Below are 21,869 nucleotides of genomic sequence, written 5' to 3' on the forward strand. Positions count from 1 at the left end.
GTCCGTCTGTATCTGGAAGTCCCACAGGACCTTAGCTCGGTCATTCTCCACCACCCTTGGGGACGTCTCCCATTTTGACCTCGGGACCTCCAGGCCATACTCGCACAGATGTTCCTGTACACTATGCCGGTCACTTGGTTATGGCGTTCCATGTATGCCCTGCCTGCTAGCATCTTGCACCCTGCTGTTATGTGCTGGATTGTCTCATCTTTACACAGCCTGCACCTGGGGTCTTGCCTGGTGTGATAGACCCCAGCCTCTATGGATCTTGTGCTCAGAGCTTGTTCCTGTGCTGCCATGATTAGTGCCTCTGTGCTGTCTTTCAGTCCAGCTTTGTCCAGCCACTGGTAGGACCCTTCTGAAAATCTCCCCCAAGTACATAAAGGTTGTGTATGAGAAATTATCCTTTGAAAAACCTAGGCTAGTTGAACTACTGCCACCATGGTTAAAATGTTCATTACATCTTTGCTTGTCTATAAGTCTAGACTTGGAGTCCTCTTCCATCGCTAAACATGACTCAGTTCTGAAATCAAAGCATATTGGTCAAAATTCTGGCAGCAGTTATTGGAATTGCAGTTACTGTATTTCAAGTATTTCTATATTTGATCAACTTTCATAGGACCTCGCAAGGCTAAAAGTGTGTTTCTTTATTTCAAAGTGTTTGGAGTTTGGTTTGAACATCAGGCCACAAACCCTTAAATCAGTGAGAAAGCTCCATGAGTTACGCCCTGTTTGTTCTATTGATATAAAACTTTCTAGCTCCCACAATAAAGCCACTTTCTCGCACATTAACCCGCATGTATAAAGTCTTCACTACACTTTAGTGGCTATATGACCTGAGTCAGTGGCATTTCTTTTTAGTGCAGCAAAAATATAAAAACGCTTAGCTGACAGTGTCATAGTCTAACACACAGAAATTACATATTAAACAATATCTATCAAACACAGACTGAAAGAAACATAAATTAAGGAGCACATTTTTGTAACTATTTGGGGGATGTGTTTGACAACGTGGTAATGTTTTATGCATGCATGATTTTTCAGTTCTCCCATTGTATTCTACTCCAAGTCAGTTTCAGTGTGTTTCCAATTCAGATACAGAAGACACTCTGATGTGAATCAATGTGACGTTTTTCCTAAATTATCCTTGGCACCTTCATGTACTGCCAAGTACATACTGACCACACTCAAATATTTATGTTGCAACCAGTTTAATTAACCAAACAAAACTGAGCTTTGTTTTTTATGCAGTTGTTTTTACATGTTTCTAATCAGTTGTTGCAGGTTGCCTCATTTTCCTCATCGATTCCTGTGGAATCTCACAGACACAGCGCTAGCTAAACAATTAAATCTGCCGCTCGTTCAGCTCGACCCTCCCATACCGGCCACTTCACTCAACAACCAAGTCTTTGTATTAATCACTCACTGAGCCGAACCTGTCCATCTGGTCACGCCAGGAAACCACTGGGAAGCACTCTTATTCTTCACCTTCACCTCCCTGAAACGCCTTGAATTCTCAGCTACCCTCGATTAAGAAAGCACAATCCACACATCAACTGCTCAGGTCAACAAGGTTACAAGCTGCTTATCCTCAGCTCTAGCCTCAGGAACATCAGAATCATCACCAGCCATACCTTCACCTCTGGATATTTCCTCAGTCCCCAAAGCAATATCATAACCCTTCAGGACGTCTTCAGTAAGGACAAGGCGTGGTCCCTTCTACCCCACAGGGCCTATGACTGCGCCATGCCTGCCCTTCATTCCCACACCACTTGGACGTTCGCCCAGCTGCCCCCTCTAAAGCTTTGTGCTCTCCATGTGCAAGTAATGCGGAATCATCTTCTCTCCAGTTGTAGCTCTTCACACTCAGCTCTTAACCACACTGTCCCTCTGTTACACTGCCTCCAGGTCAGACTCCCCGCCACATGTCCTCGTCTTATTATGGTTATTTCTGTTTCTAATCAAACCTGTGGAGTTCTTATCGCCGTTGCGTTTGTGTCTGCACTTTGGTCCACTGCCACGTACTGGCCTCGGGGCCCCATCGCAGTACTGTCTGAAAGGTTTAACAGCTGTCAGCGTAAAACAGGGTCAAAGGAAACCCACATGCACAACTTTTATTTTTCACAGGTCATTCTGGGCATCTTCCCATTCCCACTCTCCTCTCCCACTGGTGTCTATGCTAGGCCTCAGAGTCATATGATGAAGTCCCAAGATACCAAATAAACTTTAGGAAAAAAACAGATCACAATTTATTTTTCAAACCATAACTAAAATTCAGCGAAGCCTCGCAGATGTTATTAGAAAGTTTTTAGGATTTTGAAACCGTCTGCCTGATCAAACTGATCTGCTGTTTCATGCACTGACAGAGCTCTCTGTTTGACATTTCTGCCCCCTGGGCTTACAGTTTTATGATCAGATCAAGTTTCCATGACAATTGTTAGGTTTTTACTGTTGGATTGTCATTTATGCTTAGAAATATATAACCATATATGCGTAGAGGTGCATAATCGATTGTATATTGATAGGATGTCTGATCCTTAGTCGTCTGCAAAGACTGTGAGCCTTCCAGAGTGTTCTGGCATATACACACACATCCTCAGGTCATGAGAGGTCGTACCTTCTCTTCCTGATTTATGGTACAGGAGGATTGTATCTGTATCTCTTTTAGTATAAGAGCCTTTTGTTTAGGTGGACCGCTGGACTCCTGGTACCGGCTTTTTAAGGAGGCGTTCACAGGGCCATATCTTGATACACACACATACACACAGATGGTACTCTTTGTTCACATGCATGCCTGTGTAAGACGTCATATGTTAATGAACCTATGCATATTCATGTAACCACAATAAAGAGCAGTGCTATGGGGGAGCTGACAGAGTGACTGGGGTTCGAGCGGCAGGAACAGCGCTCGTCTCGGGCGTCTCCCTCGTGCACGAGATCACACAAAGAGCTCTGGTGACTTGCGTTTTGCTTTTGCCATTGTAGTAGAATTGTCTTGGCGTTCCAGCAATGGGTTTATGCTAGATGAACCTATCAACAACTGCACCACAGTAGATTGTATTTGCTTCTCATTGAAACAGTTACTGAGTAAAACATGTTGGAAGCTTCTAACAGACGTGTATTGATCCGATTTGTCTCACCTGGCATGAATATTCACTGCAGAAAGAATCCATTTTGAACTCTAGCAGCTGACTGTAACACCTTAGCGGCTGGGGGGCAGCCTCGCCACCGTGTTGACGCTGGGGAGCAGCTCTGACCTGAGAACAGTGGTCTGGGCTTTCCTTAGAAGGTGTGGGGAGGGTGTGAGCTGAGTTATCTGGAGGACTAGCTTCTATATTCTCAGGATGAGAACTGTAGTCATGATAAGACCTCCGGACTTCTGAGCTCGTACGCTGCCTGTCCTCTTGGTTGAAGGATGAGCGTGATATCACTCCAAATTTACGTGTGCGTCTGTAATTTGCAGAGCTGTCGGAGGACTCAGATGTGCTGTGACGCTGGGCTTCACAGTTGTCACTGGTGAGTGGGATACAAACACTTTCAGCTGCATCGCAGGGAGGAAGAGGAGCCTTTCGCTTGACTCGCCGCAGCAGTATCAGGTAAATACAGCCTCCATTCCAGCACTGGTCAGTCAGGTAACTGTGAATAAGGCAAAGAAAAGATGAAATAAGATAAAGGTGTCATAAAATAAAGGCAGAACTATTTTAGGAGTACAGTCTTTGCACTTAGGTCAGTATTTCTACACTTTTCTACAATAAAATGCTTGATTTGTGTTTATATTCATTGAAATATAGTAATGTGCATACGTTTCAAAACACCAGTTCTCACACCGACACGCCTTCCTGTGAATCATTCAAACATAAAAAGGCTCCTGACTCAAGGAATGAACCAGTGTTTGTCTACACAGAGCAGACAAATTAATAACAACTATTTTAAATTGTTTTAAATCTTTGTTACAAGCACTTGTCACAAACACACATAACTGGTTGACATTTGTTTAGTTCATTTTATGCAAAATGCCAAAGATAACAGTTTGACAGTTTGGGATGAAATAGTATTTTTGAATTAGGAAAAGAAATCCATCAAAGACCTGACAGATGCATCTGACCCTTTAGTTTATTCTACTCTGTGGTTCACAGCAGAATGAAGGCTTCCACTTGGGTGGCCTCAGAATTTCATCTCTGCTTGTCGTTCTGTTGGCTTCATCAGGTGGAGCACAGCCGAGTATGAAGTGGCGGGAATGGGAATCAGCACCTCCAAGTCTGAGCCCGTGGTCCTCAGCCGGAAAAGGGTGGAGTGCCCACTCCAGGTCAGGGTCGAGTTACTGTCCCAAGTGGAGGAGTTTAAGTATGTCGGGGTCTTGTCTTGTTCATGAGTGAGGGGAGAAGGCAGCAGGGGATCCATAGATAGGTCTGTTGGTCTCTCACAGATACAGATGCTGTACCCATCCATCTTGGTGAGGACAGAGCTGAGTGTAAAAGCCAAGCTCTCAATTTACCGGTCGAGCTACGTCCCTAGCCTCACCTATGGTCACGAGCTGTGGGTAGTGACCCAAAGAACGAGATCGCAGATACAAGCGGCAGAAATGAGCTTCCTCTGAAGGGTGGCTGGCCTCTCCCTTAGAGATAGGGTGAGGAGTTCGGCCATTCAGGAGGGGATTAGAGTAAAGCCACTGCTCCTCCACACCGAAAGGAGCCAGTTAAGATAGTTAGGGCTTCTGACAAGGATGCCTCCTGGGTGAGGTGTTCCAGCCGTGTCCCATCGGGAGGAGGCCCCGGGGCCTTGGTGTTCCCCCGGATAAGCTAGAGGATTTGACCCTGTGACCTAGCCCTGCATAAGCAGAAGAATATGGATGGATGGATGAACTGAAAACAGATGAAAAGTCATCAAGCTGTAACCAGCAGGTCTCTGTAAGGCAGGATAAATTAATGTTGATCAATTATTAAATCATTTGCTAAGAAAAATAAAGGTAACATTACAAAACATTGACTCTTAAGCCCACCAGAAGTGTGGGTGCATATTTTAGATCTACAGCAGAAGCATGACTTAACCTCAGCGTGACAGAAGTTTGATGTAATCACCATGAACTGAGCAAAACATAGAGAGTCACTGTAAAACAAATGATTACACTACCAGACATTTCTGTCCGCTGTACTTTCCAGACACAGATTGAATCACTTTGTGCCAAAACACAGTGACAGACAGCTTTAGAGGGTTTATATATTTCTACAGGGTGGGCCATTTATATGGATACACCGTAATAACAGGGGAATGGTTGGTGATATTAAAGTCCTGTTTGTGGCACATTAGTATATGTGAGGGGGCAAACTCCTCAAGATGGGAGGTGACCACGGTGGCCATTTAGAAGTCGGCCATCTTGGATACAACTTTTGTTTTTTCAATAGGAAGAGGGCCATGTGACACATCACACTTATTGGTAATGTCACAAGAAAAACAATGGTGTGCTCACACTACTCTTCATCACTGTAGAGCACTTGGGCATAGAGAGGACTTCAAACTGCCCCAGTCCAAATCATGAGCCTTGTACCACTGTGCTTGGAGCTCTGATCACTAGGGATGGGTACCGGTATCCGGTGCCATGATGGCACCGGTTCTGACATAATAGTAACCAGACCGAAAAGCAGCGCACATTTCGGTGCTTTATTTCTGTGCTTTTTTTTCCTGAGCTGTGATACACTTTAGATTCTAGCCAATCATTTTACGTTTCCGAGGATAGTAGGCGGGTCCAGGTACGTACGTTCTTTTAGAGCAGAGCTACAGATTAAAAACGCCCAAGGCGAAGCGGTCAAATTCTGGCTGTACTTCACACCAAAAGATGCAAACTCAGCAGCCTGCAACAAGTGCTTTAAGGTGATACTGTGATACTGTCAAAGGAGGTAACTCCTCAAATCTGATGAAACACCTGGCGATGCATAGCGTTTTTTTTAAAAGCCGAGAAATGCGCCGTATTTGATAGCTTGCTGCGAGACCTCACACCGAGCACATCTACTGCGGGTGTGGTGCCTGTTATCGGACCCGGAGTTAGCAACATCCCCCAAGAACCCGAAGAGGAGAGTCCTGGCCCCTAGCCCTGCCAGAGTAGCAGAAATGATGAGGATGATGATGCAGCAGCAGCCGTTCTTCTCTGCGTGAGTAGCTTAATGTTGTTCGTGTGTAATTTACGTTGAGTAGGCTAACCACGTTATTACATTAATGCATGTAAGGTGAACTAGCAAACACCATCATAGCTACATGCAGCTGTCTTCTTGTTTGATGGCAGATACTCCCTTCACCCTGGCCAAAAAGGCTAAAATGACCAAAGAGAAAGTGGAAAACAGCTAAACATGAGAGGTTTTTAGACAAAGTTTGTGTTTTTCCATTGATTAAGCACTGCTTCCAGCCAAGAGCGATACCATATATGCCCCATAGCTGCAGAAAAGGCTAACATTGTTATCTTTTTACAAAAAAAACAGCTGAACATGAGAGGTTTTTGGACCAATTTTGTGTTCTCCGTTCTTTAAGCACCAGTTTGAGCACCGTTTAAGCAGCTGCACCGTTTCAAAAGTACCGGTTTGGCACCGGTATCAGATAAAACCTAAACGATACCCATCCCTACTGATCACTCTGTTGGGACAGACTGTGGCATTGCAGCAAACTGTCAAAACGTCTGCTCTGACAGAGCTGCTCACACTTGTTAATGATCATAATGATGAATGATGATTTGGTTATCAATGCCTGGCTGCTGCCTGTCTCTTCAGTGTATTTGCTGTGGAGGTAATGAGTGTTATTTACTTTTCACAGATCTTCACTCATATATCAGGTTTTATTAATCTTACCTGGCTCCACTGACATCTACTCCCACCATTAGCTGCCCATTCAGTGACAGCAGTTCATCTCTCAGTTTGATCCCACCACAACGAGCTGCTGGGCTCCTCTTCCTCACCTCCGTCACCCAGATGCAGCCCACATCCATGATGGGGCTCTGATCCCTCCTGCTCCTCGGGCCTCCCTTCTTTCTTCCCTTTGGGTCTCCAAAAATAGGGATGTTTCCAAAGCTAAGGCCGAAGTCCGCAGCATCCCCCTCATCCTTACTGAGGGAAACCGTATGAAGCTCAACATCTAACGCCTCACTGTATGAGGCCCGGCTGAGTGATGGAGCTGTGTCCCCCTCCATGAAGTTGAAATGAATGTACTCCACCAACTTCTGAATAGCAGCCAGACAGAGGGACGTGTCCTCCACATGTCCTCCGCCACTAACAGTGCTGCACACACTCTCCCCATCCCCGTTCTGGTAGGAGTCAGGATCCAGCCGCTGCAGAGAGAAGAAGAGTCACCAATCAGGAAACACTTGCATCTGTGCAGACGTTAGTTTTCAACAAATATACATTCATTCTAAGAATATTTTCTTCTTCCTGCTCCTTTTCACACATGGTTGTAGTGCTTTATTGATAGAAAGTGTGGTTGGTTTGTTTGATTTGTTGTACCAAGTGTGAAATAAATAAATAACTAAACTAAACTAAATAAATAAATAAATAACTAAATTCTGTTCCTCACAGGCCACTTTTAATTTTTATTTCTTTCTTTTTTAATCTTGTCCTGTCAGCAGCTTCAGAACTGTGATGTGAATGCACGGAGCACGCTTTGCTCCTGCAAGAACAGCTATACAGTATCTCTATCAGGGGTGTCAAACTCGCGGCCCGCGGGCCACTTGCCCGTACACTGATGTGGAGAAACATAATGCAGTTTGTCTTTGAAGTGACTGTTTGTTAGGGAGGAAAATCAAAAGCACAACATGACTGAATATGAAGACGACATGAGCAGAGAGCACAAACCTGCTCAGGCTGTCAGTGACAGTCGCACACTGTGTGCACTTATTTATTCTGCTCTATACAAACACAACGTGTGCGCACTAGGGCTGCCACGATTAGTCGACTAGTCACGATTACGTCGACTATCAAAATCGTCGACGACTGATTTAATAGTCGACGCGTCGTTTGAAGCTTTGTAAGATCCCAAAAGACGCAGGAATAAGTAGTAGGATTTAAGAGTGTAATAACGGACTGAAACAGAAGATGGCAGCACTGCATGTACAAGGATGCCAGCTGCCGTTAAACCCCGAAGAAGAAGAAGTAGCTCTGTCCCAGAATTCATAGCGCAGCCCAGCTCAGTTTCCAACAATGGCGGCAGCTAGTTAGTTTTAATGTTACTCTTATTATTCTTTCTGGGTCACAAAATAAACGTTTAACATATTTTCAGCCGAGAATGTAGCTGTGTAAACCTCAAATATCTGCTCAGTTTATCAAGACACCACATACTTTCAAAAGCGCTCCGACGTTTTCGGAGACTTCTGTTACCCACTAGCTCGATAGCGAGCCGGGGGCAAGGGTCACTAGAGCCGTGAGAACACCGGACTCCCGGCAAATCGTTTTCAAACCCACCGCCGTCTTTCGCTACTCAGGTTAAACATATATAAGTCACTTAGATAACTTAGAAATGTTATTGTTTGGCTTTTTTTTTTGTATTTTATTTGTTCCTGAGTAAATCGGTTTGGCTGAGATTAAAGTTATAGTTTTTACACAGCTGAATAAACGTCAAGCAGACAGCTGATTATCAGAAGCATGAGATGCTCGAGAATATGCTCCGGTGTCCTGTTATATTTTAGATAGCAAGGAGTTTATTAAACTTCACCGAAACAATCTGCAAATTTCATTAAAATTTAATAAACTATCATCTTGTCTTTATTTTTAGTTAGCACAGACCTGAAACACTTAAAGCTGTAAGCTAATGATAGTTATATAAGAGCAGACGCTGCTGGTGCAATAAGCTGTACGTTTTACAATGGATGATGATCTGATTAGTCGACTAATCGCAAAAATAATCGGTGACTAGTCGACTATCAAAATAATCGTTTGTGGCAGCCCTAGTGCGCACACAGAGGACCAGTGTGTTTGTTTGAAAGGCTTCAGCTAAGTTTACAGTTTTGTCTTATACAAGATTTGAAATTTAAAAATAACAAATGAAACATTTTAGGAAATATTTGTGTTTGTTTGTTTTGTTCTAGCTGAACACTAACGTGTCCTCCAATGAGACGACAGCGCCAGCAGCGGCTCTCAGCTCGTTTCAGTTTGACCCCCTGATCTACTGGCTCCTCTTGTTTATGGGAATCCTTTATCTGTTTGTTTATTCATTTCTGTTGGTCTTATTTCAAATATTACATTGAATGTGCTAGCATGTGCTATCAAAAACAAACAGCAGCTGGGAGAGACACACGACTCAACAATCCTCTGATGGTGTGCACTGAAGTGGAGGGCATGCTCACGTAGGAGGACGTCATGAAGTCTCACTCCAGCTTTTGGTAGAAAAAGACGTTGGTTTTGTTTTGTTTTTTACACCAAATGAAAGCAGATGTTGCTTCTAGAAGCAGCCGTGCGTCCTCCTGGGATCAAACCAGGGATCTTTCACTTGGTAGGTGAAACTACAAAACCATCAAACTTTGTTCAGTAAAAATGGAAAAAAACGACGCTTGTGCAGCCAGAACAAAGCGCACAATGTTGAGTTGTCTGGGCATTAATGAGGTTGTGGTGGGAAATGTGTCATCGTTAGTCCTGTTTGTTTGTAATGTAGACACACTGCTGTTTTTCTGTCAGTGCGACTGTTGCTGTGATTTGGTGCTGTATAAATCAAGCTGAATTTATCTGAATGACATTTTAATAATTAAATGAAGTGAGCATGTTTTACTCCCCATGAGTGTTTGTCTCCGAGCTCTCTGATTGCTCTGCCCAGCCCAGGGTCACCACAGAGCAGTGAACGACTTTTCTGTGTATCATTGTCTTTCCCTCATCTGCTGTCAGTCCATGTCTTTAACAGGTTTGCATCCTGCCTGTTTGACTTCTTGGTGTGATGCATGTCCTCCCAGTCAGAGGTTGGGATTTAAGGTGGAATCAGGTAACATCAATGAGAGCATGCAGCATTATCTGATGTGGAGAGACTGGTCAGTACCGTGTAGCCGGAGGAGCTGTCCTGACTTAGATCATCATCCTGCTGTGACCTCGTGCTGTGAGCCCCACGCCAATCCTCCAGCAGTGACAGAATGCTTATGGCGTTGTCCTGAGTGATAGGCATCCTGGCATCTCCCCTTGTCCTTCACCAGGCGCCACTCTGATGCTTCCAATAATCAGTGTAGGCGCAGGAACCAGTCTGGGATGGCTGCCCCAAACCCATCTCTCAGAGAGAGCAGTGCAGAGACAGTGTGGCAGAGATGTGAACCAGGGTGGATGTCATTACTGACAGGACACGTCTGGTGTGGGGTCTGCAGCACGAGACAGAAACAGTGTGATACAGACTTTAATACACACACACAGATAATGTTTGTTTGTTTTTCCTGAGTCATCGAGCTCATCAGTCATCCCTGCCGCACACGTCTGTGCTGTTCTCTGATGCTTCACATGGTAACAGTGCACCAAACAGAGCCTGGAGGGTAAAGAGCTCAGAGTTTTATGATGTGCAGCACCAACCAATCAAAAAGCACTGTGCACGATCATTTCCAAAGTACATATAAAATAAATAGCTCAAAGTAATGCTAGCCGACTGCTGTTCAGGCTTCAGTGCAGCTATGCCATGTTGTTGGCTGTCATAGAACAGTTTATATTGAGCAGCTAAACAGGAAGAGGTCTGCTCCACGTCATCACAACTGAAACTTAACAAAACAAAAGAGCCGCGCTGCGTACAGAGGCAGAGGAAGGAACTGAAAACGAAGCTTCCAGTAAGGACTAAATCTCTCCCAGTTACTAGGACTAACTAGTACTACACGCTGAAAACAACCTGGTCTTTGTGACTGCGACACAGGAACCTGCTGACTTCATCATCTCACAGAAAGAGTTTGTAGAATAAAGAGCAGCGATACAACAGACTGTGTATTTATAGTTCAGATTGAAACTGTGCAGAGAATTCAGATTTTCACCTTGTTATGTGGGACATTCAAATCTTATGACTGAAGACTGAGTCTTGATGCTGTTAGCGAAGTAGTCAGATGCAGGATTTGCACGAGATCAACAGCAATGAAATGATTGTGATATTTCACACACAGTGACCTGGGTGATCAAACTGACTTCAGTTAAACTGGCTGAAGTCAGAAACAGCTCAGCCAGCAGGATCTTCAGGGGCCCGTTCACAACAAACTGCTCCCGAGGACTCTGGGCTGACACTGCATGTGCACACTTAGAGCTAAGCGTAGCCACATCTGTGGCAGATATAGACAAAAACGCAGGCTACCATGAGACCACACTGTAATGACTATGTAGAGCCTGGGCTTCAAATAAACTGCTGGGCTTTGTGGCACCATCTGCGTCTGCTATTCCTGTACACACAAACAGTGCCTGCCCTGTCCTGGCCTGAGCTGAACCGTGGGCTGGAACAACTACTTTAAACGTCCCGGGGTGAGGGTATAGTACAGGGTGTATGCTTTGAGGAGACAAACTGCAGTTACAGTCTTGGACTCCTCACTGACTGACAGAAAGCCAAAAGCCATACAGGAAGGGTTTCATTTGCTTTTGTACTGCAACAAACAGATAACATTTTCACTTGTTTAATAAAGGACAAAGATAAGTGATGGAGTTTAAGATTCAGTTAACAAATGACAAACAAATGCATTAGTTCCTTTGTCAGATCATCACAGACTTACCAGCTCTGCTTCCAGCAAGTGCAGAAACGTAGCAGCTCCTGGGCATTCACAGGATCCTTCAGTGCATCCAGCGTACGTGAGCACAGGAAGCCTGAAAACAAACGCAGCTGTTTCTATTTGTACTGACATCTGAACAAATGCATCTGACATCACATCTGCATTTGTCTACAATAAGCCCGTGTGATAGGCTACGAAGGGTTTGTAATCTTCAGACTGAAGTTTGAGAGGAGAACAGGATCATCTGCTGACACACTTCAGCTAAATAACAACAGCATTAACATGACATTTCCAGTAATGACCTAAATCCTCCTAAATGGAGCACTCCCCCCCCCCCACCATAATCTCTGGCTCAGTGCTCCACACACGTAGCAGTACGATGCTGCCCATCCACAGGACTGCTGGCTCAGCACCCACAGTCAAACTGGTGAAGCTGACTCCACATCAGGCCTGTTGCACACATGTCAGTGATCATTAGAACGTGATAAAGGAAGCAGCTGGTGATGATGACCTCATAGAAGGAGCCTCAGCTCTACATGAAGCACACTCAGAGCTGTGGGAACATTCAGCTCACAGAGACATCTCTGTTGGTGTGGAGGTGTGTGCTGATGACAGCGGTTACTCGTTATGTACTTGGGGAAGTCACACATTGTTCTCACTGCACTGTATGTTTCATTAATCCTTAAAGACATCGGTCAGCCATCTTGGTAATGCCAATGGGCATCTATATATCAGCTTAGCAGGCCCATCCCATCTAATGACTTGAGAAAGAGCCATAACAGTAATGTCACTGGTACATGAATGATAAGAGCTGCTTATAAAGTTAAAACGATCTCTCTCCCAGACGCTTCAGAGGTTTGTGCATAGTCACAGTTATATGACTGTGGGTGCTGTGATACGACCACAGTCTCATATCCTGATATATGATATTTCTCCTCCCGATAACCACATAGATCACAAAATAGTGCATCTTCTGTCAGTTCTGTGAATCTCAGCAGCTCGACCTGTGTGAATGTTTCAGCTGGGAGTCGAGTACCTGGAGTCGAATGTTTCGACCAATGCATGACAGTGTAACGACAGAGGCAGCCCCTCGTTTAGGAGTAAGGTCCTGGATGTGTTTGGACTGGTCCTTCTGTTTGGAGCTAACTGGTTCTGCCTCGTCTTCACTGGTCATGCTGGGATCCTCTGTGCCTGCATCCACATGTTGACCATCCAAACCATGAAAACATATTGCTGTAAGCAGTTTATTTTGTGACACCACGAAAAAGTATAATTTGATCGTCATCTCACACAGCCCCAGGCAGAAACACTCCATACCTCACAATAAATACAGCATGAGGATATTTAGAGTAAGCTAGAAGCAGCTTGAAGTGACTGTTGTTGTGAACTGGTACCATCAAGTCTGGGATCATTCTTTGAATTTGACAGTTCTTTTCTAAGCTACAGGCGGTTACACTAAGACTTGGATGGATCAATAAGCTACTTTCTAATTAAACTGCTCAGAACATTTACAAAACAGCTGATATTACTCTTCATTTGAGTCTCCAGTGAGATACCCACTGTGGGGTTCAGAGAAGTCTGAAATGTGCTCATTAATGGAGTCGAGCTGAGCTCAGTATTATTCAGACTGTTGGTTGAAGCATTCTTTCTGTCCATCTATAGTTTGGCAACACGGATTAGTTGGTTCTGTATTCCAGGCTGACCTACATGCCTCACCCACCCCCACAGCCCACTCTTCGTCCAGGCACCATATGGCCAAAGATTAGAAACAGCCTCATTTCAGTGGATCTAAAGTGCCACATTGTTACAGACTACAGGACAAACCCACAGTATCACTGTAATCTGGAGCACACGCAGCTATGACACTATGGCAGGTCTAACTGTCTTCCAGGATACCCATAATTCAGTGCTGCTCTGTGTGGTCTGCCAGTTCAGTTTCTTCATCGGGCACTTCACTCATATATTAAATAGTTAGTCTGTGCACACATGGACCCGAAGTTTGAATTAGATGAAAAACATAGTTTTTCTTCTGGATTTAATTTCTCTGTTGTTCTCCACCACTGTTATATTGTTGGAAATGCTATATTAAAATAAACAGAGGCCAGAGGTCGCAGGGGCAGCAGTCCACACATCCTAGACCACCTCCTGCACCTGGGAACCAAGGCGTTCCCAAACCAGCGGCGAGACATCATCTCCCATGCTCAGAACACCTCAGCTCAGAGGCACCAGGAGATGAACCACCTTAACTGGCTTCTTTAATGAGGAGCAGCTCTACTCTGAGCTCCTCCTGAAGTTCTTCAAACTACCTCTAAGGGACACCCAGCAACAACAACAGTCACCTCAAGGTGATTTATACTGTAAGGTAGACCCTACAAAAACCCCAACAACCATATGGCCTCCTATGAGCAAGCCACCCACTACCCAGAACTTGTGGCCATACGTGATGGTAGGAACACAGCAAGTAAATTTACAGGTTCCCTCTGCACGTTCTTCAGTAGGCTGGTAGAACATCTGCATCACTGCAGGTGCTAACAAGACCCCAAGATACTTAAACTCCACTCGAGGCGGCGGCTTGTCCATGCACAGAATGGCCACAGCATAGATGAGGCATCTGCTCCCCCCAAACCCAAGCAGCCACAGGAAACAATCACTGCATGTCGCTTATTCACAGACTAGTGAGGAGGAAGCAACACGACACAAGTGTCAACACTTCAGGGTGAGCAGAGGCCAAAATAATCAACACAACAAAGCTGAGCTCTGACGCCCACACACGGAGAAAAGAACCATGACACAGTCTCAGCTGCTTGTCCTGTTCAAAGACAGGAGAAAACGATTCATTGCGAGTGACGGCTGCTCACCCTACCCACTCCACTTCCTCCACTGTGACACAGCACCTCAGCCGGCTCTAGGGGAAGCGTGTGAACCTCTCAGCGCTCCAGGCAGGCTGGTCCTTCAGCCAATAGTCGATATATTCGTCCAATCGCCCAACCTTAGTGTAGCTTCCCCTGGGTATAACTAGCGTTATGGGATCTGGTCATTAACATCGACTGTGTAAGACAGTCTATCAGCCTCTTCATGTAAACACTTCCTGGGTCTCGTTTCAGGAGCTTGTAAGTATTTTTCTCACTGCGCAGCGACAAAATGTTCTCACGACAGTCTTTCTGGTTTAAACTGTGCACCTACCCTTGTCTGCTGATGGATGATGATGTTGTTGTCATTATTAAGTGATGTGAGTGCCTTCCTCTCCTCCGTGCTGATGTTGGATGCTGGGGGCTTTGCATTGCTGAGACAGGCCCACGTTTGTCTCTGCGTCACAGCAACGTTCAGCTCTTTGGCGAGGATGTTTTTCTCTGCTTGGCTGAGCTGTCTGCATTTTTCACCCACTTGTCTACATCCTCGGTGTGGCATCCTTATCCTTTCTGCTCACTGAGGACACTCTTTTTCGAGTTTTCAATGCACAACAAGTAGGTCAAACTTCCTTTGCTGCCTGGTCTTAGAGTTTTCATGCTGTGCACGACGAGCCCTCTCAGAGAATTCAAACACCTTTTAAAGAGTACTCTCATCTAGAAGCATAGTAAGCATACCCAGAGATGTAACCACATTAAGCCAGTATTAACATCACTTTATGAACTAACAGAAGGACTTTAAAGGCGCGTTGAACTGGGAACCAATAGAGCATCTCAGTGATTTGGGCCCCTGGTACATCTCTGACTTGCTCACTGTCTATAACCTGATTAGTTTTTTAAGTCTTCCCAGAATCAGTCAGTGTGCTGAGGAGGCTTCAGTTCCTGTGGGCCTGTTCACAGCTGCCTGCTGACCTGAGGTCAGTTATAACTATGGCTGAAATCAAAAACAGACTCAAGTCCTTTTTTATTCTCACATGCCTGTACTTAATAACTGTGTGTGTCTGTGTGTGTTAACTTATGAGTAATAACATGTGGCATTAAAATAAAAACCGACACTGACATTCAGTTAGTTGTAGTTCCCTTTCTTATTTTTTAGCTTGAGCTCTGTAATAAAGCACACAGCACAGGACACAGTGTGTTTGGCTAGACAGGGCCACTGGAACATGCGGGGATTACAGATATTTATTGTTTCAGGCCACGCTGAGCTGCTGTCAGCAGTTTATGTGAGCTGTGTGGGGCCCGAGCAGAGCAGGCTGCGTCTGTGTACAACTACAGATATATTAACCTCCTGTATTCATACAAAAAGCCTTCTATACACAACACTCCATTATGACAAAATGACATGTATATAGTATATATGTAGTATAGTATGACGCGGACGGGCAGGAGAAAGAAAAGGGATGTCTCTGTTTATGTCCAGAGCCCAGACTTGAAGCTAACTGAACATCCCTGAGAGACCTGACAATAACTGTGCACTGATGCTCTTCACCCACCCTGATGGAGGCTGAGAGGTTCTGCAAAGATAAATGGGAGGGACTGCTCAAAGATATGCGTGCCAAGCTTGTAGCATCATCGTCGAAAAGACTTAAAGCTGCAACTGCAGTCAAAGGTGTGACGCCTCATCTACACGTCATTTTTAAATATGATTTTTAATAAATGTGCAAGAATTTCAAGCAAACCTTCTTCACTTTGTGACTATGGGACTGTATCGAATATTCAAGTAAAAAGTTTAATGTAATTCCATTATGGAATAACTGTTAATGATGATATTGCCACATAATAAAACTGAAACATGTTTTTTCCGAGGGATGTTGCATCTTTGGCTTTCTAAGCAGCTGCTTAGAGCCCTGCTTATAGCCTGTGTATCCACATCAGGAATATGTCATATGAAAGGAAGTATCCAGTGCTGCAGTGGTGTTGGTGGAGTCATTTGTTCATATTTCCTTACATATCAGCAGCTGCTGGTGTCTCGTCCTCCGTGGCAGGGCTGTGTCATATCACTGAGTCACTCACGTGCTTCGTATGACAAGAAGGGCAAACGGTGCAGGGAGAGTGACTGATATGGTCACATGGTGGTGATGAGCCATGAGTAACAGTAACATTAGAAGGATGAAACATACCTTTCACTTATACGTGCTGCTGCCTGGAGCTGCAAGCAGCAAAAACACTCTTCTATGTATTTTTTCTCTATGCTCCAAAATAGTATTGTAAATTTTCTTGACAATTTTGTGATAAAGTTGAAGCTATATTGCCTAAGCCTACATCGTAGCCTGGTTGTATGCAGGAGTGGGTTTTGGCTCAACCACCCTAGTCAGGCCAAAAAAGAAAGAAACTGAGATTCTGGGTTCATCCCATTTTCAAGAGAAGGCAGCAGCATGGAGAAGTTCATGGTTTTAGGAGCTGAAGCTCACGATCACTCTCATACATATTGCAGGATGTCGGTGGGCGGTTTGAGCTCTTGTTAGCAGGATGGGACCAGTCGAGGAGTCAGAGAATGTGAGCCATTCTGTGACACAACAACAGCGTTTTGACTGTGTCATCACTACACAACAATGTGATTGGTCAGATGTTCATACACATCCAAAACATCGTAACATTGAACTTGATGTGAAAAAATAAATGCAGCAAATTCGTCCTGCATAACGATTCATTCAGTGTGAACGACTGCTTCACGAACAGATGAGTCAAAAGAAACTTTATCGCACAAAAACCTTCGCACAGATTTCACTGCTGATTATTAGAGATAGGTTGATCATATTTAAGATCGAAGCATTAATTAATGGCAGGACGTCTTTGAGCAGTTTTGTAGGAATGGGGTCTAAAAGACACGTTGATGGTTTGGAGGAAGTAATTATTGAAGTTAACGCAGAAAGATCAATTGGAGAAAAAGAGTCTAACTTAACATCAATGGTACTAAGAGTAGCTGTAGATAATATTACATCTGTGGGATGATTATTGGTCATTTTTCTCTAATGATAAAAATGTTATTTGTGAAGAAGTTCATGAAGTCATTACTAGTTAACGTTAAAGGGATGGTTGGCTCAACAGAGCTCTGACTGTTTGTCAGCCTGGCTACAGAGCTGAAGAGAAACCTGGGGTTGTTCTTATTTTCTTCAATCAGTGATGAATAGTAAGATGTTCTGGCTTTGTGGAGGGCTTTCTTAAAAAGCAGCAAACTATTTCTCCAGGCTAAATGATGATCCTCTAAATTTGTGACACGCCATTTCCTCTCCAGCTTACGAGTCATCTGCTTTAGGCTACGTGTTTGAGAATTATACCACGGAGTCAGGTACTTCTGATTAGAGACCTTAGTTTTCACAGGAGCTACAGTATCCAGAGACGTACGCAGCCAAGATGTAATATTATAAACAATATAACTGAGAGAAAAGAGACTTGTATTTTCTTACAGGGGGATTTATTCGTCCTTCAACATTTATGTGAACCAGTAATGGTTCTTAGACTTGTACACTTGTTCGAACTTGCATTCTAACCTAGAGGCAACCAGGTTTCTGTTCCTCGAGTTTGGACTGGTGCAAACTTAACAACACACACAAGCCTCCATGTCAAACCTTTATACAATAATCACATGTGTAGCTGCATACACAAAGCTTTTATCTGCAGCAGTTATTCACTTGTTCATACTGGTTACTAATAGATCCCTTCCTGGCTCAGGATCAGTTAAGCAATGGGAATATTTCTTGCTTCCCATGTAGGGCTCTACGGTTGCACTGGCGCTCGAACGGCTGGTTGCACCGGTGCGACCTAGGATTTCTTTAGTCGCATGCCAAAATATTTTTTTATGTGAAGGTCACTTGGTGTTCACTCTCTCTGTGGTAGAGTATCACTTCCTGTTCCTGCTCAAACACAGTGGTGTTTCTGAGTAGCTTATCTGCTTAGCAATTTAATTAAAAACTTTTAAATACATTCTTTTTTCATAGTATAATCTTCACGTGTTTCATCTGAAGCACACTTTCTGTGTACTCGCTAACTAATTTATAGCCAAAGTATTCACTCACTGTCTCTGTACTGTTTTGCTAGCTTAGCTTAGCTCGTAGCCGACTCGTTAGCACCATGGCCTCTTCACCTGTCCCTCCTGCACTTTCTTGCTCATTGTGTCAGATGTTTAGTTACTCCTCGGCCTCCTTTAGCAGTAATGATACTTGTAACAAATGTAGCATATTTGCAGCTCTGGAGGCCAGGATTACTGAATTGGAGACTCGGCTTCGCACCCTTCATTCACCCGTAGCTAGCCAGGCCCCTGTAGCTGGTGCAGCCGAAGATAGCGTAGGCCCCGCTAGCTGTTCCCCAGCAGACCCCAAGCAGCTGGGGAAAGAGGGCGGCTGGGTGACGGTGAGGAGGAAGCATAGTCCTAAACAGAAGCCCCAGGTACACCACCAACCTGTTCATGTGTCTAACCGTTTTTCCCCACTCGGCGACACACCCGCCGGGGGTCAAACTCTGGTAACTGGTGATTCTGTTCTCAGACATGTGAAGCTAGAGACACCGGCAACCATAGTCAATTGTCTTCCAGGGGCCAGAGCAGGCGACATTGAAGGAAATTTAAAACTGCTGGCTAAGGGTAAACGTAAATTCAGTAAAATCATAATTCACGTCGGCAGTAATGACACCCGGTTACGCCAATCGCAGGTCACTAAAATCAATATTGAATCGGTGTGTAACTTTGCTAAAACAATGTCGGACTCTGTAGTTTTCTCTGGTCCCCTCCCCAATCAGACCAGGAGTGACATGTTTAGCCGCATGTTCTCCTTAAATTGCTGGCTGTCTGAGTGGTGTCCCAGAAACGATGTGGGCTTCATAGATAATTGGCAAACCTTCTGGAGGAAACCTGGTCTTATTGGGAGAGCCGGCATCCATCCCACTTTGGATGGAGCAGCTCTCATTTCTAGAAATATGGACACATTTATTAAACCCCCCAAAATATGACTATCCAGAGTTGGGACCAGGAAGCAGAGTTGCAGTCTTACACGCCTCTCTGCAGCTTCTCTCCTCCTGCTACCCCCCAAAAACCCATCTCCATAGAGACTGTGTCAGCTTCCAAACAGACAAAAAACAAACTAAAAACCAGCAACAAACAGCTTAAACATAAACAATTACAAAGAAATAACAGTACAGAATCAACATCTGAACCAAAGAGTAAAACAGTGAAATGTGGATTATTAAATATTAGGTCTCTCTCCTCCAAGTCTCTGTTAGTACATGACTTAATAATTGATCAACAAATCGATTTACTCTGCCTTACAGAAACCTGGTTGCAGCAGGATGATTATGTTAGTTTAAATGAATCAACACCCCCGAGTCATTCTAACTACCAGAAACCTCGAAGCACAGGCCAAGGGGGAGGTGTGGCAGCAATTTTTCACACCAGCCTATTAATTAATGAAAGACCAAGACAGACTTTTAATTCATTTGAAAACCTGATGCTGAGCCTCGTCCACCCCAGCTGTAAAACTCAGAAACTCAAACTGGCTTCTCTCAAAATGTAAAAGAACCCACCCACCACTTTAATCACACTCTAGATCTTGTTTTAACATATGGCATAGAAACTGAACATTTAACAGTGTTTCCTGAAAACCCTCTCCTGTCTGATCATTTCCTGATAACATTTACATTTACAATTGATTACACAGCAGAGGAGAGTAGACTTTATCACAGTAGATGTGTTTCTGAAAGCGCTGTAACTAAGTTTAAGAATATAATCCACCCACTGTTATCATCTTCAATGCCCTGTACCAACACAGAGCAGTTTCAGTCAGGTTTCAGAGCTCATCACAGCACAGAAACAGCTTTAGTGAAGGTTACAAATGATCTTCTTATGGCCTCTGACAGTGGACTCATCTCTGTGCTTGTCCTGCTAGACCTCAGTGCAGCGTTCGATACTGTCGACCATAATATCCTATTAGAGCGATTAGAACATGCTGTAGGTGTTACAGGTACTGCGCTGCAGTGGTTTGTATCATATCTATCTAATAGACTCCAGTTTGTGCATGTAAATGGAGAGTCCTCTTCACACACTGAGGTTAATTATGGAGTTCCACAGGGTTCAGTGCTAGGACCAATTCTGTTTACATTATACATGCTTCCCTTAGGCAGCATCATTAGAAGACATAGCATACATTTACACTGCTATGCAGATGACACCCAGCTCTATCTGTCCATGAAGCCAGATGACACACACCAATGAGTTAAACTGCAGGAATGTCTTAAAGACATAAAGACCTGGATGGCCGCTAACTTTCTGCTTCTTAATTCAGATCAAACTGAGGTTATTGTACTCGGCCCTGAAAATCTTAGAAATATGGTATCTAACCAGATTCTTCCTCTGGATGGCATTACCTTGGCCTCCAGTAACACTGTGAGGAACCTTGGAGTCATTTTGACCAGGACATGTCCTTCAACGCACATATTAAACAAATATGTAAGACTGCTTTCTAGGGCTGTTTGATATAACGATATATATCGGATGATGATATAAAAACGTCTATCGTTTTATTTTACGCTATTGTTTGTTTCGTGGTGTCGCAAAAGAAACTGTTTACGGCAATATTTTTTCATGGTCCTGATGGTCACTGTAGTGGCTATATTCATTTCCTAAAGTTCTCTCTTTCTCTTATATTTAATATAACCACACTACAGAGTGGTTTGGAAAAATAAATTAGAAGTATTTAGCTGAAGTGTATTTTTTTTATGTTAGTTCTTTTTTAACTTGTACGTCTAAATTGGAAGATTATTGTGATTTTGAAATATAAAAATAAAATTATTTCTTATTATTTTTTCATCGCTCAAAATAAGCATCACACTCGCGGAAGCCAGTGTACCCGCCGAAACGCCGTGCATTTATCGAGACTTTCAACCCCAGGTAGGCCAATTATGGATCTTCGGATCCACATTATGTCAGCAGCTGTTCTCCACCGTGAACTATGTTAAAAACAAACACCGCTCACGCCTCACAGATGGCAGCTTACAGTCCTGCGTAAAGATGAAAGTGACTTCGTACAGCCCCGATTTGCAGACGCTGTGCGCAGAGGTTCAGGAGCAGAAGTCCCATTGTAAACATATCACGGCAGACCCGACGTTGTTTGCATGAACATGTTTTTCAGCATCTCTTTATTGACCACTTTTCACACACGGTTGCTGTACGCATACAGCCGGCTGTAGCTTTGCAGCTCACAGCCCGACACACACCAACACAACAGCAGAGATAGCGCAGACGCTCAGGTGCATCCGCCTCCCCTGCAGCGGCGCTGCAGACCACGCCCCGCCGCACACAT

General features: G+C 44.1%; 1 protein-coding gene across 2 annotated transcripts in view; it reads right to left on the bottom strand.

The window, feature by feature from the left end:
- The window catches only part of pdzd2 (PDZ domain containing 2), an 80,739-nt gene that overhangs the window by 48,485 nt on the left and 10,385 nt on the right, over positions 1 to 21,869 (bottom strand). For both annotated transcript variants that reach the window (XM_084945199.1, XM_084945200.1), the window contains exons 2-5: positions 11,678 to 11,768; positions 9,997 to 10,306; positions 6,834 to 7,309; positions 3,141 to 3,636 (exon numbers count right to left, since the gene is read on the bottom strand). In XM_084945199.1, coding sequence (XP_084801325.1) covers positions 3,141 to 3,636; positions 6,834 to 7,309; positions 9,997 to 10,119 — 1,095 coding nt within the window. In that variant the 5' untranslated portion in view covers positions 10,120 to 10,306; positions 11,678 to 11,768. The remainder of the gene's footprint in view (positions 1 to 3,140; positions 3,637 to 6,833; positions 7,310 to 9,996; positions 10,307 to 11,677; positions 11,769 to 21,869) is intronic.

The sequence above is a fragment of the Perissodus microlepis genome, chromosome 12, assembly GCF_051167445.1.
Source record: "Perissodus microlepis isolate ML-2025 ecotype Zambia chromosome 12, ASM5116744v1, whole genome shotgun sequence".
Classification (NCBI taxonomy): domain Eukaryota; kingdom Metazoa; phylum Chordata; class Actinopteri; order Cichliformes; family Cichlidae; genus Perissodus; species Perissodus microlepis.